Source organism: Poecilia mexicana, unplaced genomic scaffold, assembly GCF_051168715.1.
Source record: "Poecilia mexicana isolate PSO_F unplaced genomic scaffold, ASM5116871v1 scaffold_5, whole genome shotgun sequence".
Classification (NCBI taxonomy): domain Eukaryota; kingdom Metazoa; phylum Chordata; class Actinopteri; order Cyprinodontiformes; family Poeciliidae; genus Poecilia; species Poecilia mexicana.
The window spans coordinates 26,190,164-26,205,203 of record NW_028263374.1 but is presented as its reverse complement, the minus strand read 5'-3'; the positions used below and the strand labels follow the sequence as shown (position 1 = coordinate 26,205,203).

The window sequence follows — 15,040 nt, the reverse complement described above, 5'->3', positions numbered from 1 at the left end:
AGTGTGGTGAAACCTTTTGTGAGAGTTGGGACGTCTCCTCTGGACATGGCAGCTAGCAGTAATGAAATCACATAGATTTGTGACATGTAGCATGGTCTCCTCCCAGCATAAAAATGGTTACTGAACATGTCCTAGCATGATCAAAGGCTATAAATGTGGGTTGTGTCATAGTAGCCTGTGGAAAAGGTAAATGTGTCTTTGTCATCTGTCTTTGAGCACTGAAGTCTGGCGCAGATGAGATGCAGGCTGCAAGAGAGGGCGGTTTCCATGGAGCAGTCTTGCATTCGAATGCCGCAGAGCCCCCGGAATCTTCCTGTGCCCTTCGGGACACTGTGTGGAATATCTTTGGCAGAAAACAATTCCATGCCTTAATATTTTAACTGTATTTTTAATTTACCCATGCTATTTTATTGTGCAAATGTAAATGCATTTAAAAGTGACTTAGAAGATTTTTCCAAAGTGCGGTTTTGGGCACTTCACTTGCTTATGCTGGCACATCTTATCATTCACTCTCTTATTTGTCAAGCTGCAGGGTTTTTTTTTCTTTTTTTGCATACATAATCTTTCATTGCCTGTGTTTATATAGAAAACAGCTGGAAGGCAGTGTAGAACTGGTCAGCAAATGATTTATAGGGTAGGAATTTTGGAATAGATATCATAAGGAAGCTCAGACAGGATCAAGAGATAATCTGGTTGCTCCAGTTGTTACACTGTGTTGAATTATGACAGTGATTATAATATGTGCTATATTTTGCAGCTATGCTTCTGAATATCTATTGCTTTGATTATTAATAACAGGATCGATCTGATTTATTCATCAAAAGTATTGAACAGTGAACCCTAGAGGTGAAGAGGGGGAGGGGAAGAACAAAGGACTCACAGAAAATGGTGGGAAATCAAGATATGTTAGAGAATAATTGCATGCCGGCGTTAAAATCCATCCTTTCGTTGCTCACTTGTGTTTGACTTATTCTGGTGAGAGAAGGTAAAGCATCTTTAAACCAAAGAAAAGGAACGGGCGGAAGGAGGATGGGAGGGAAGGCAGAGGCGAAGGAGAGACAGCAGAGGGGAGGAGGCAGTGCTGTTGCGTGTGCCTCCGCTGTCATTCTGCTGCTGCGCGGTTCGGCGGCAGGAGGGCGTGCAGAAGGGAGGAGAGTGGAAAAAACAGTGGAGAGGAGGACAGAAAGGAAAGAGAGAAAGGGAGCGCCTGGGCTGCACTGCAACTGCAGCAGCTGCAGCAGCTCGTCAGGAAGAAAGAGGGAGATAGAAGGATACAGAGGGAAGGAAAAGAAAGCAGCAGGATTGTCTTGGAGGGGGAAATTTACATGTATGATTCCACACAAGGAGACACAAGGAGAGGAGTTTGACTAAGGAAGACTGTGTTCCCCCTCCTGATGCATTTTGATAATGGTCTCATGGAGGAGGCGTGTTTGGGAATAGTGTGAAAGGCAAAGAAGGAGGTTTGAAGATGGAACGGACGGATAGCACCAAGGCATACGGCCAAGCAGATGGCAAAGGAGTAGGCATGGCAGCTAAGAGGGCCAAGTCTGGAGTGCCCCAGAGCACACAGCGTGGGGAGCTGAAGGTTTATCGGGCTGGCAGTTCTGAGGGCAGGATACCAGTGCCCTCCAATCTTCGCAAGCAGAGGTCGATGACAAACCTGGCTGTCCTCACTGATGCTGAGAAGAAGCTGCACCTATATGAGCCAAAGTGGTGTGATGACATGGCCAAGCCTGGAACAGGGCAGACCAAGACCAACAAGCCAAAGACCACAGGGGGTGGCAGTAGTGCCGGCGGGGGTGCCCCCCTTTCTCGAAACCTATCCAAATCTGAACATTCACTGTTCCAGGGAAAACCCAAGCCCTTCAGCGCCCTAGCTGCTCCCTCTGCCCTGAGCAAGCAGAGCCGGATACCTCGTGGTCCATTTGCTGAGGTGAAACCTTTAAGCAAGGCACCTGACGACGGAAAGTCAGACGATGAAATCCTCTCCAGCAAAGCAAAGGCCATCCCAAAGAAAGCTGGAGCCGGAGCTGGAGGAGAATCTGGCTCCAAAGCCCAGGGAGAGGAAGGAGGAGATAAGCCTTTCCTGAAGGTGGACCCAGAGCTGGTGGTGACAGTACTAGGAGACCTGGAGCAGCTTCTTTTCAGTCAGATGTTAGGTAAGTAGGTTTGGGTGTCGTACTATGAGCTAGAAGCACTCATCATGCTATCCCTTCTCTGCACCACGCCCCCTTTGATACAGCAACACGGCACCTGCTTCTGCTGCAGGTCGACATTTCTCCTGAGCGAGTTTTTTTTGCAGTTCACCAGGGGGAGGGAGCACAGCATGCTGGTATTCCTTTTGTTTTACTGAATGCTATTTTAGCTGAACTGTTTCACAGAAAGATGAGCAGATAGTCGGACATCATAGCACGCCATTGTTCATACTCTTCCAACATGTGGCTCAGATGTCTGATGGCCAAAGGCTTAAATTATCTGAAATGTGCTCACTTGCTAAATTAAACATTACAGGATGACTTCATGAAGCCTGGGGGGTTGTGAAATTATTACCAGCAGATTGATTATCTTTCTAAAGCTCTCATTTACTGGAACATGTGTTGGAGGCTCAAGGCTCCATCTAGATATCCATGCTCACTTCCAAAAAAACCAAAGATGTTGACAAAAAATGCTGAGAACGACATTTTGCCATATTGAATTCCTTTTTCAGACACATATAAACCTCTTCTCAGCTTCAATCATCTCCAGAGTTAGGTTTACACCTTCTCTACTACTGTGATGATGTAGGTGTATGTCAGGTTTTTGGATAGACTTCATACATGAAAATAGGATTTATAATCCAAGATGGTGATTAGGATTCTAATGGATGATTATTTTGTGTTTTCTTTCTCTTCACACATGTAGAGTCTTTTGTATTCACTGGCAAGTGGAACATTATCACCTGTAGTCACATCAGAGAACAAAGCATTATCTTTGGAAATCTGCCAGATGTTGTTTAACACAAAGCCTGCTTCACATGCACTCAGTCTTTCCTAAAATAAAAAAAGAGGAAAACGATGTTTCAGCTCTTATTTTACTTAAATACTTGATGCTACATTTAAAACTGCATGAAAGGAATGTGATCCCCTATAAATATAACCAGAGAGAGAAATTTTACATTGCAATACCACTGATGAACCTGGATTACTCGATTGATTCATCTACACAATTTCACGCACCGCTACAGTAGAGCAACATTAAATCTCATACAGACAAGCATGCTTTTGCTCACATGTGATTTACTTTGTATCATCAACATGACTCCTCAGGCCTTTTAACGAACACATCTGTTGCGATTCGACATGTTACCCGTGCCTCATTAACCAGTATAGAAATCAATCATTCAAGTTTGTCACAAATTATATACCAGCCAGTGAGAACTGTAAACAACACAGGGCAGATGGCATCATCCACACTTCCATGTCCTTTGTGGGACTGCAAGGAATTGTAGCACAAGAAGAGTCTTTCCCTATTTCCAGACGCCTGAAAGTTTTAAAGATTATTTGCAAGTACATCAAGGGTCCTTCATTATTGAGTTCAAGTAGGGAACTGATTATTTGTAGTAAAGATGAACATGTTGTGGTGTGAAATGTGCATATCAACCCCAAAGCAACAAAAAAATGTTGAAGAAAATGCTTACTGAAGCTGGCAGGTGAGTGTCATTATCCACAGTGAAAGACGTTCTATTTTAACTTGCTCTGAAATGTCCCTCAGTATAGTAGAAGCCATTGCTATAAATGCAACATAACAAGGCACAATACATTTTGCAAATACATTCAGAGCAAAAGTCTATAACTTATGGAGACTATGTGAAAACAGGCTCTGTGGTCTGATGAAACCAATGGCTTAATGGTCATGATTATAAGTACATTTGTGGGGAAAACTAAGGACTGGCAATACTGGGTTGTATGGGTGTTAAGGTCAGCTGTGACTTTAAGATGCTAGCCATGAAAGTTAAAGCTCAGTCAAAAGTGAGTCTGTAACCTGGAAGTCCCTCAACATGCCACCAAGCTGACTGAAGGACAGTTTTGAAGTGGCCTTCACAAAGCAGAGTTCAGACCCAAAGAACGTTTGACTGAACTAAAAAGTCATGTGCAAACAAGGTGACCCATAAACTTGACTTATTCACATCAATCCTATGCTGGGGTATGTAGAAGGATCCCTAAAGGCTTTGATCTAAATCATAATGTTTTTAAAAGTGTTTATTAAAAAAAATGTTTATAAAGGTCTACATTTGAAATAAAAAAAAACTGGAAACATGTCATTTTATTTTACTTTTTAAAGTGATTCAAACAAGAGTCTGTTGTTACTAGCGCATGCAAATGTGACTCACTGTTACAGACTTGTTAATGCAATGTCGTCTTGGCAAATCAAGACCTTTCAAAGATGAAAACCTGACTGTTCAGAATGCTGATGTGGCTACTTGACCTTATTTACTATGCACAAACATATCTGACCCTAATCTTGGGTGACCCTGTAGTGCCAACCATCTTAAAGTACATCTGGATGCTTTTACCTGCATAACCTTTATCTTTTGCCTTAGAAACTTGCTTTGCGCTTTTCATTCCAAAAATTTCCTTGTGGATTAGAGCGGGACTCTATTATGAAGGACAAAAACAATAGGCCAATACCATAGTTCACTTTAGATGGTATTGTGCTCATCATCAGGTGAAAAAAAGTTGGAGAACCTGTGCAGCATATTGACCATATATGTCCAGATAGGATAAAAAAATAAAAAAATAAATAAAAACTGCAGTTCCTTCACAGCAGCTCAAAAGTCCATCACCATCAGTGTGACCTGTTTGGAAATTAAACTCAGTTTCAGGGTTGGTGAGACCTGTTTTATAGTCACAGGCTCTGCCCACAAGAAAACACAACAAAAACAATTACTAATAACTCAGATAACTATCATCAAAATATACAAAATGAAATAAGCATAACATTGAAGAAACAGAAGCCTGTAGCCAAAATGCAATACTCAATTTAATAGAAAACAATTAATACCGTGTCCTGATGACGTCATTACGTCGTCACGTGACTCCCTCCCGGTGCGTTTTAATCCGGAAATAGCTTAGTTTGAATATCTGAATCGGGAAAATGTTTGACACTGAAAATAAGCTAGGATGGATATAGCAGCTGAGGCAAGAACACTGTGTGTACACTTCTCGATGAATCGCGTCAGTTTGTGCCGAAACCAAACAGTAAGTTAACGGGTGTGCATATGTTTGTACGCTTGCATGTCGGCACGGACTTTACTGTAGGACTGCGTCGCAGCTCGTGACGTCACATGAGTAAAACCAAATTACAATAGTTTCTGTTTTTCACATCATTTTATGAAATGTCTAATTTGATCACTATTCTTAAACGTACTTTTTAAAATTTAGCAGTCGTTAGTGTCTGTATTTTGCTTTCTTGAAGCAGAGCAATAATTCAATTCTGAAAGACACCTTTGACTTACTCTATTAGCTTGAGTTAAATTTAAGTTATAACTTAACATCCAGTCAGCATGCATGCTACTGTAAGTAGCTTTATATTTATGGCCTACTGTACATTCAAGGCCTTATATTGAGCTGCTTCAGCTGCATACCTTATAATGAGCTTCCTGAAAGAATGGTTTTACTTCTCAACATAGAAGGTCTCTTTGTTTTCCAGCAAAACATCAAGAATTATGTAGTTAGTTAATGGTCTCATTTATTAAGCTGTCCATGTAAATTTATGCTGCAATCACAGGGATAAAAAAAATCCAAATGCTGCCTTTGCAATGTGAACATAAAAATGTGTTCTTCATGCTGAATTTGTACATAAGTGGACCAAAACATCAGGTCCACTTCAGATAAGACATTTGAAAACATTTTTCAAAGTGACTGTTTTTGCAGCATTGAATCCTTGAACAACGTGTATTATTAGAACAGACCAATTGTTGAATGCAAAGTAAAAAAGAAAAGGAACAACCTCATTTCATAATAATTGTCTGGGATCTGTCATCTCAGATCTCTGTTATAATAACCTTTATTCGTTACAGTGGAAAGGAAAATGGGACAGGAAAATAGTCGACATTGTTTCAAACATTAAAGACATTCTGGAGTCAAAAGTTTTTACTTGCATATTTTCAGGTAAAGATACCACATTCAACATTAAATGTGTTACAATTATGTATTTGGCAATGTTTACTTTTCCTCATTGTTTTCAGAGTACTGCCACTTCACTAAGCAATGTCAAAGCTTGTGTAATAAAGTAAAAAAAAATCTTTCTGGGAAGATAGAACAAAGCAGAATAAAAAGTAATCATGGCACCTGAATAAAGCTGCAAAATCTTCTCCTTACTATCTTTGATTATTTATTACACTGTCTTAATGAATTCAAGCCATGTGCAAGACCTTCTGTCTGACTTGGCCATATTTGAAGGGTCAGAATTTTTTTAAATGATTATTATTTTGTGAAGTTTGACATGTGCTGGTTTATTTCTTTATCAGTTGGAAACTTATCTGAAGTTATTTTAAATTCACAAAATGTTCCTCATTTAGGTCTGCTTTATATCAACCAGACTATGGCACATTTAAAAAAAAAATCATAACATTTATGAACAAGACCATCTGACAGTGGGCAATTATTCGCAGGTGTTACATCTGCCTTAGCAACATTCCAAGTTTTCCTTCTCTGGTGTTGGCATTGCTGCAGTGCAGGATGCTAAAGGACCACCAGCTGTTACACAGGGGTCCAGTGCATTTTTCATACAGGATGTATTCAAAACAGATGGGATTCACACGTGTCTTATATTGAGCATTCCTGCTTCAGTGCATTCCATGGGATTAATTTGATTTTGTAGGATGTTCATCCCTCTTCATTCTAATAAAATTGGTTTCCCTTGAACTTTTTTTGGGTGACATGTGGTATGTTAAAAGAAAAATAAATCACCATAGTGCCCTAATAATATGCTGCTATATCCCACTAAAACAATTTAGCTTTTCTCATATTTATGGAAACCTGACCAAGATTCATGGGTTTATTTTGCCTCTTATTCAGTATTTTTATCTCAAATGTTTAAAATTACCTTTGCAAATTATAACAGCAACTAAATGTGAAGGACAAAATCAGTCCTGCAGGGCACAACTAAAACGTGCAGAATTAAAGCGTATTAAATGTCTAAATGAGACATTGAGCAGTAAATTAAAGGAGAACTAGATATTTCCAACCACTTATGTTTAATCTCTTAAAAAGGATGGATAACATTTCCTGTTTTTCTCACAGTAATTTTATTTGAAACAATTTCTGCTTTGAAAAAGAAGTGCTTATTTACTGAGTAGAGACAAAGTCATTTTATGAGAAAATAGAAATGTTATCATATCCTGTCTACAAAAACGTAGTGAAGAAAAGTAGAGCAATAGCACTGAAGTAACAATTGGCTTTTGTTAATGAATTTATAGCCACATTTTGTACATAAGAAATATCTAACTGTAAAAAAAAAAAAATGGTATTTGTTAGTTGGCACATGATTTAGATGGAGGAAGTACACCCCTTTTTGATTTTTGAGTTTGATGTATGAGTAAATGAATGATCTGGTTCAAAAACATGCAACAGATTCAAGGCTGTCATTAAAAAAAGAAAATGTATACAAAAGTTTAAAGTTGCATAGAACTGTATTTTAATCATTAGCAGATGTGAGCGCCTCTCTAAAAGTAGAGGTCTTGGCAGTTTGTTTCTCAGGGACATTCAGGTTTCCTAGGTAACACATTACCAGGAAGGAAAGACATCAGTGATGTTGCTACACATCAATTTGCCGAACAAAGATTTAAAGTTTTTGCTGATATTGGCGGTTTCACAAGCTGTAGAACCACTGGTTCCTTTCTCCTTTTTTAAATCCTGTTATTTCTATTTGGGTTTCATCTTTTGTTTCTTTTGCCAGTTTTCTTCTGGCAAAAGGCTGGCTGTATTGGGTCATCAGTCAAATGCACTTAAATTAAAATTTGACTTAAATATCTCAACGCTTTCACAGCTTTGGAAATTACATAGCTTGATGATTATGTTTATCATTAAGCTATGTAACCCGCAGCAACCAAATTGGTCACCAAACATGTAAGGGCAAACCTTTAATAACAGATGTTCTTTTTCTGTTTTTTGCTTACAAGTAGGTGACGCAACAAGTTTTAAATATACAAAGTCTGTTTCTGCTTAGTTGATTTGTCTGATTTATTTTCTTTTGATCCTTTACTAAATTAGTTAAGCATCCTTGTATAAGCTCAGCACGTTACTGTTACGTGTGGGGTCCCCTGACGTCTTTGCCACTCACCCAGCTTTCCTAGTAAATGCATTTATTGGTCATTTGTCTTTCCCTTGGGTTATTTGCCTCAGCTGTGCAGTGGAAACCCCCAGATTCCTGTTTTTTTATAGAGACATATTTTACAGCAAACACAACAAGACCCCTAATTGTACTGTAATATTGATTTGACATGGTCATAACCCAGTGACTTTATAATGCATGCAGCTGGGAGAAAATAAGCTGACATAGAGTAACCGTAGAGTAACTCTGCTGTGGGTGTAATTCAGCTTGGTGGTACAGTTCAGGCATGCGAGTCTTAGCTAATGATCAGTGGATCGGAAAAATACAGTTGAGAAGGAAAACATCTGAAAGAGATCTTGGGTGTGGTGGGAATCCCCCTGCTGGGCAATCTAAGTTGCAGACAACTTGAGGAAGTACCACATCAGTTCAGAGGGGTGTAGTCTGAAAAAGTGAAACAGCCCATTACTCTGCCTAATGACCTGAACATACACTGGATGAGTTTCTGCATGGAAAACAGCTGGCACACTAATGCAGATGCAAATAACGCAAACCAGCTTTTACGCATGCAGTTCATCAGTGTTTGTGTGTAAAAACACGCTAAAACAATACACACTCAAGCATAAATGAAACAGAAGACACCTCTAAGATGTTCTTTGTTTTCACACAGATCCAGATTCCCAGAGGAAGCGGACTGTGCAGAATGTTCTTGACCTCCGCCAGAATCTGGAAGACACGATGTCGAGTCTGCGTGGCTCCCAGCTGACCCACAGGTAAACACATCTGGATCTGCATTTGCTTTTTAGTGTAAGCGGTTGTGTTCTATACCAGCACAAGATGAAGTTTTGTTTTGTTTAATCAGACACGATTGATATTTAAAGAAAAAGCCTGAATTGAAGAAGATTAACTCACAGAATGAATCAATATATAACATAATCAAGAGTAAACAGTTGTGCCAAAGCTGCTAGGGGGATTTCCACCTGGTGCACATCTGGTTTCCATCTCTTTTCAAATGGCCGACTCACTTCAGAAATCTTTGTTTTTGATGGAACAACAGTAGATCTAAACATGGATTTGTCACAAGAGGAGTGTACAACAATTATAGCAGAAAGAATGTGACATTTTTGCAATCCTTACTGTAAACTAGGACTTGCTATGTATTTTTAGAATTAAAAGAAATCAAAATAAGTTGTGTTGATTTTTTTTTTTCTGACTGAAATTAAAACATGCCTTTACATAATATTCTTGTGTTGTGTGAGTGCTTGGTCAATCATCAGCGACAGAAAAATAACTGGCTTTTCATTTGCTGAGCTCATTTCTTCTACCAAGTAATTTTGTCTAAAATCTTGTATTAAATCCTCTGTCTCTTGCAGATGCCATTTGAATACAAGATAATCAACAGTTAACTGAGAAAAAGAAAAATATTGTTCTCAATAATTATAAATTATCCACAAAGAAGAGATAAAAATATCTACAGACTTTGCATTATTTATTTGGTTGACTCGGTTCATCGAGTTGTGCAATCCACAGACATAGCAGATGCTCGAGGCTTGGCGTTTTTAACCCTGACCTACTTATAAAACAAGTAAACTTTGGGATTCACACACATATTGCTGCATTTAAAAATATCAGGTCGTCCTTATTTGTGTCTTTATGTTTCATGCGGTAACTTGTCATAATTTATTCCCTGAAGAATGTTTGACATTTCATCTAGTTCAAGAGCAACTTAATATGAGTTTCTTTAAAGGACTCTTTTAAGAGAAAGCAAAATGTGCTCATTTAAACACATGTGTGACATTTTGCACATATTAAGCTGTTTGAGTCAAATACAACTGTGGAACCCTCTGAACCTTCTCTGTATCTTTGTAGCTGTATGGATAGTAGCAACGTGGGCTATGACAGTGATGAGACCAATGCCCGCAGCATTTCCAGCATGTCGAACCGCTCCTCACCTCTGTCCTGGCGCCATGGTCAGTCCAGTCCTCGTCTTCAGGCTGGCGATGCCCCATCTTCCACAGGTGGCGGATACCCGTGCAGCAAGAGCTCCTCCCAGTACGCAGCCCACACCATGCCTGCTCGCTGCTCCAGTCGCCTTAGTAGCACGTCTCGCATTGAACTCATCGAAGGTCTCGACGACGATCCTGATCTCAAGTCTGGTTACCTGAGTGATACTGACCTTCAAGGAAAGAGCCTGCCAGATGATGATGACGACAACTTGGCCAATGGGTGAGAAAGGAGGCTTTTAAACTTTTATCGCCATAGCAGAAACAAATGAGGATTGCAGTATAACAAGCAATAAGTTCAAAAAATGGAACATTTCCACCTGCCTGTTAAAGTAGTAATGAAAAAGCATGGCATTTAATAAATCAGGTCAGAGTAAAAATCACTGACGACCTCACCGGGATGTCATATTCACACAGACGAGCAGCGTTTTGAAAGCAAAAGAAAAAGACAGGCAATATATTTGATCAACATCACTCTTTATGTCAAGCAGCTGCTCATCTGATGTAGATGTCTGGAACATTTGATAAAGAAAGAAATGGTATTTTAGCACCTCTGTCTGTACCAGTACTACTAATCATGCAAGCTGTTTAGTGGTTGAAAGTTAATGAATAATCAGACATTTAAATCAGCTAATCAAAATTATGATCAAGAGAATAGAACACTGAAAAACAGCTTCAAGACTAACTAATAATATAAATGTCAGCAAAACAGCAGTTATAAGATTACATCAGCACAGCAATGACATATGAGGTGGAGCGGGTAGGAGGGAAAAAAAGGGGGGGAAGGTGTGTGTGTGTGTATGTACATCTGTGTCGAAAGCTGGTGTGTGTGTCAGAGGTAGAGATGAAGATTGGAGAAGGGAGCCTTGATAATGTCCACATCTGGATAAAACGGCACCAATTTGGAACAAATTAAAGGGCAATAAAACACTACACACGAGGCCTCCCCTTTAGTCTTTAGAGAGACAAAGGAAATGTTTCTTCAGATTCCTTTGCTGCATGAAAAACTTGGACAAACGTCTATGTTGCACCTTTGTGAGGGAGAGCAAAAGAGGAGAAAAGGAAGCAGAACCATTGCACAGTCTTGGCCTGGTTATTCAAAACACTATTTGCCACATTTTTTTTCAGCAGCGCAAAGAAAGAATTACACAGCATGCAATCAGCAACTCCTCAGAGAAACAGTGGGTTCAGCCACTCAAAAACACATTAAACCAACATTATGAAACAATGTCTCTATCATTATATTTTTAACTTTAACTTCTCCCTACCCAGGCACTTTAAGAAAGTTCTGTCGTACTTTGAGGTGATCAGTGTCATAGTCAAAGCGATGTCCAGGGACTGGTCAAAAAAAAATAGGGCATCTGGCTCAAACAGCTGGATGGGTTGTTTGGGGGAGTCGTTGGTTGCGTTATGGATTACCGCCCAAGTCAACTATGAAAAGCAGCTTCCAGCAACCATCTGTTGTACACTGGAAATGGAGGGACTACAGGACGCTCTTCAAGTTACACTTTGAAGTTTGAACAGTTAATGCATGGGCGTCGTCATAGGAGATTCTCACTCCAAAGACAGTTTGTTTGGTCCGCTTGAGATTATAAAAGGTTTTCTGACCTCAACAAGATGGCTTACAGTAGTATGAATGCTGGTAGATGCAGTCCAATCAGTCTGCTTTGGGAAAATGGGATCTAACTCAAGTACAAAAAGATAAAGTTAGTTGGTTAGTTAGTCAGGAAATCTGATTTGGTAGCCAGCCAGCATCCATAGTTTAAGAGACTTTCTTAGACTCCCAAATGTTTTTTTTTAACTACATTCATAAGATGTACCTATTTCAGCTTCTACATCATGTCCATGTTTTAATTGAAATAGTCTTTCTTTAAAGTGAGGGAAAAGTAATAACATTTTTTAGCCAGCTGGTCAACAGTGCACAGCATCATGTGGCAGCACCACATTACTTTATGCTTGATAGAGACTGAGGAAATTCAGGAACTTTTTCTCTTGTGTCTCATTAAAATTACTTTAAATAATCAGAGCACTGATGATTTTTTGTCTGGTTTGAAATGGTGACTCTGAAAACCTGGCTGTAGCTTGATACTGGTACCCAACCAATGGCTCAAGATGGTATGATACTGTCCTGGCTTATTAAACAGATTTCATAAAAAAAAAACATATTTTCTACCATTTACAGCTTTCTTAGAAGGATTATTTGCTGACTATAACATCTTATTTGTCCCGATTGAGAATCTCATAAGGTTACAAAGTATATAGCCCCACACTTGGTGTAAGGATGCAGCACGTGCCGAATGCATTAAATAGTTTACATCTCACAGATGGAAATTTTAATGTCTTTTTCCTCTTTTTTTTCTTGCTTTTCTTTTGTGCACACTCAACTGTCACCATGGCACTTGTCATTTACCGTCCTTTGTGTGTCGTTTAATTTCCTCCCACAACTTTCAGAAGACGGTGAGACTCGGCATAAAAAGAATCAAGGACAGTTCTCTAGAGTGGAGTAGCAGCTTTATCTTTGTTGCACATGTGGAGGGATTTAAGCTCAGCCTCTGGAGCACTCTCGAGGCCCTGTGTGCCAGGTCACATTCTTACTGTGTGTGGTAAGAAGAAGAGAAGAGATGACACACATTTAAAGTTATTTGGAATTAGAGCAAAAAAAAAAAAAAATAGAACAATTAAATTGGAACACGTTGGAATTGGGTTTGTTGGAATGGGATGAAAAAGATGGATAAAAAGAAAATGAAGTGCAGAATATTTTTCTTACAATCTACTTAAATTTACATGTATTATACACCAATCCAGATACATTTATGCGAGAGTGTGACTACGACCCATTTGCCTTGCTTTTTATATCACATATGCAGCCCAGATATTGCGTAAGTTATAATACAAAGAATATTTTTTTCTTAAGAACAGCTCATCATGCTGTGTGCCAAGGCACAAAAGATGTATACATTAAATGGATAAATCCATTAGACAGATAGCTCAATTTCTTGATGATTTATATTCTGAAACTTTGAATGTGTTGAAATCGTAAGTTCTTATGCTTTTCTCGTTACCCTTTACATGGGATAAGTGGAAAATGTACTTATTTCTGCAGCAGAAAAACCTCTGTGGTGGTGCTACGTCACAAATATTAATTCTTCTCATAAATTTCCCAACAACCTTTGGAGCAGATAAAAAGCTAATCCACTTTCTGAAGCGAGTGCAGAAGCCCAAGCTCCCCGTTTTCCTCTACAAAATGTGTGAACCATTTGCATTCTTACTACATCCCCCTACACACACTTACAGTTCGCCTCATTGAGAACCATTAGCTCCCTGGTTTTGAAAATAGACCAGGCTCCTGCATGGTAACCATGGAAACCAGCTGAAAATCGACTGTAAAGTAGAGGTGCAATTTCTGTTGCCTTTCAGTAAAGGCCCAGCTTTTTCTCATCTTTACATAGTTAAGTGATCTGAAATTAGACTTAACAAAATGTCTATTTTATTTTTACACATGCCATCTTTTCACTAAATTTTTAATATGACAATGATTCTGCGTATAGATTTGTGGAGAAAAATGATCATACCGTTTCTCAATTTTGAAGTCTCAAACATTGTTGTGTAATAAGGATTGATTTATTCAGTCAGTCCAGACAATACTGTCTGTCTGTATAACTGTGTGCTATGTGACTCTAATCACTTTGGTTTCAGCATTAGTATTCTGATACAACAACATACAATGTATTTGCTTAGACTTGTCCTCTGCTCAGTCTGTCAGTCAGAAATTACTTGAATTATCCATACACAATTCATGGTCTGTTCTCCGACTCTTAAAAAGTGTACAATAATTACAAATAATAATTTTAGACATCTTAAGACACCACACATTTGTTAGAAAGACTAGGAAACTATTATAACCATATTCTCTTTTATTGGAAGTAGTGGGTGATCCAAAATGTAAGCAATGAACCAACAATAATCTCGCTTTGTTTTGTTTTTAATTTTTGCTTTCTCCCTGACCTGATTATCACAAAAAAGTATATTTTCAAAAGCCCTTTTCATTAGCTTATAAGTAAATTTGGTGTGTAGCACTGAAATTACATTTGTCTGTGTGGATGGGATTGGTTTATCTAAAGACAAATTGATGAATTTCTCAACATAATCTTAACACAAATCTTATTCTGTGGCCATCTCTGCAGGGAATGTATGGATAATTTCTGTTTCTCATTGTAAAGAAAGCGCATTTGAGATTAAACTCAAAACACAATGAACAATTGCATTTTCAAACACAGTACAATTCCATCCATCCATTGTCCAACCCACTTGTCCTTTTTGGGGTTCTGGTGTGTATTTTAGTGACCACTGGATAAGAAACGGGATAGGTTGCTAGTCGATCGCAGCCACTAGTTTCTTCTTTTTATTTTGTCCAAAACTACTATCTCTACTGCTAAAATTGTGGCAAAAATATATTTGATATTTCTTTTATGATAATTTGTAGGGTTTGGTTTTCAGATAAAATTTACTGACAAGAGGATGTTCATAGTGTCACATATTACACATATTTCTTTATATATCTTTACACAACGGGACCATAGTAGATATGTAGATATTTATGGGGCTTTGTCCATACAGCAGCACAGAGGCAGCAGTGCAGAGTAAAGGATGTAGGCTGGTTCAGCAGCAGCATCACCACTGATCACAATCGAGCACCAACACAGCTCGGGATGGGCTGCCATGGCAAC

The 15,040-nt window shown here is 38.8% G+C and overlaps 1 protein-coding gene across 1 annotated transcript in view; it reads left to right on the top strand.

Annotated features, from left to right (window-relative positions):
• Positions 1 to 1,051: 1,051 nt before the first annotated feature.
• LOC106921010 (neuron navigator 1-like) overlaps positions 1,052 to 15,040 on the top strand; it is a 41,546-nt gene continuing 27,557 nt past the window's right edge. The window contains exons 1-3 of the mRNA XM_088005802.1: positions 1,052 to 2,159; positions 8,981 to 9,083; positions 10,180 to 10,536. Coding sequence (XP_087861928.1) covers positions 1,469 to 2,159; positions 8,981 to 9,083; positions 10,180 to 10,536 — 1,151 coding nt within the window. The 5' untranslated portion in view covers positions 1,052 to 1,468. The remainder of the gene's footprint in view (positions 2,160 to 8,980; positions 9,084 to 10,179; positions 10,537 to 15,040) is intronic.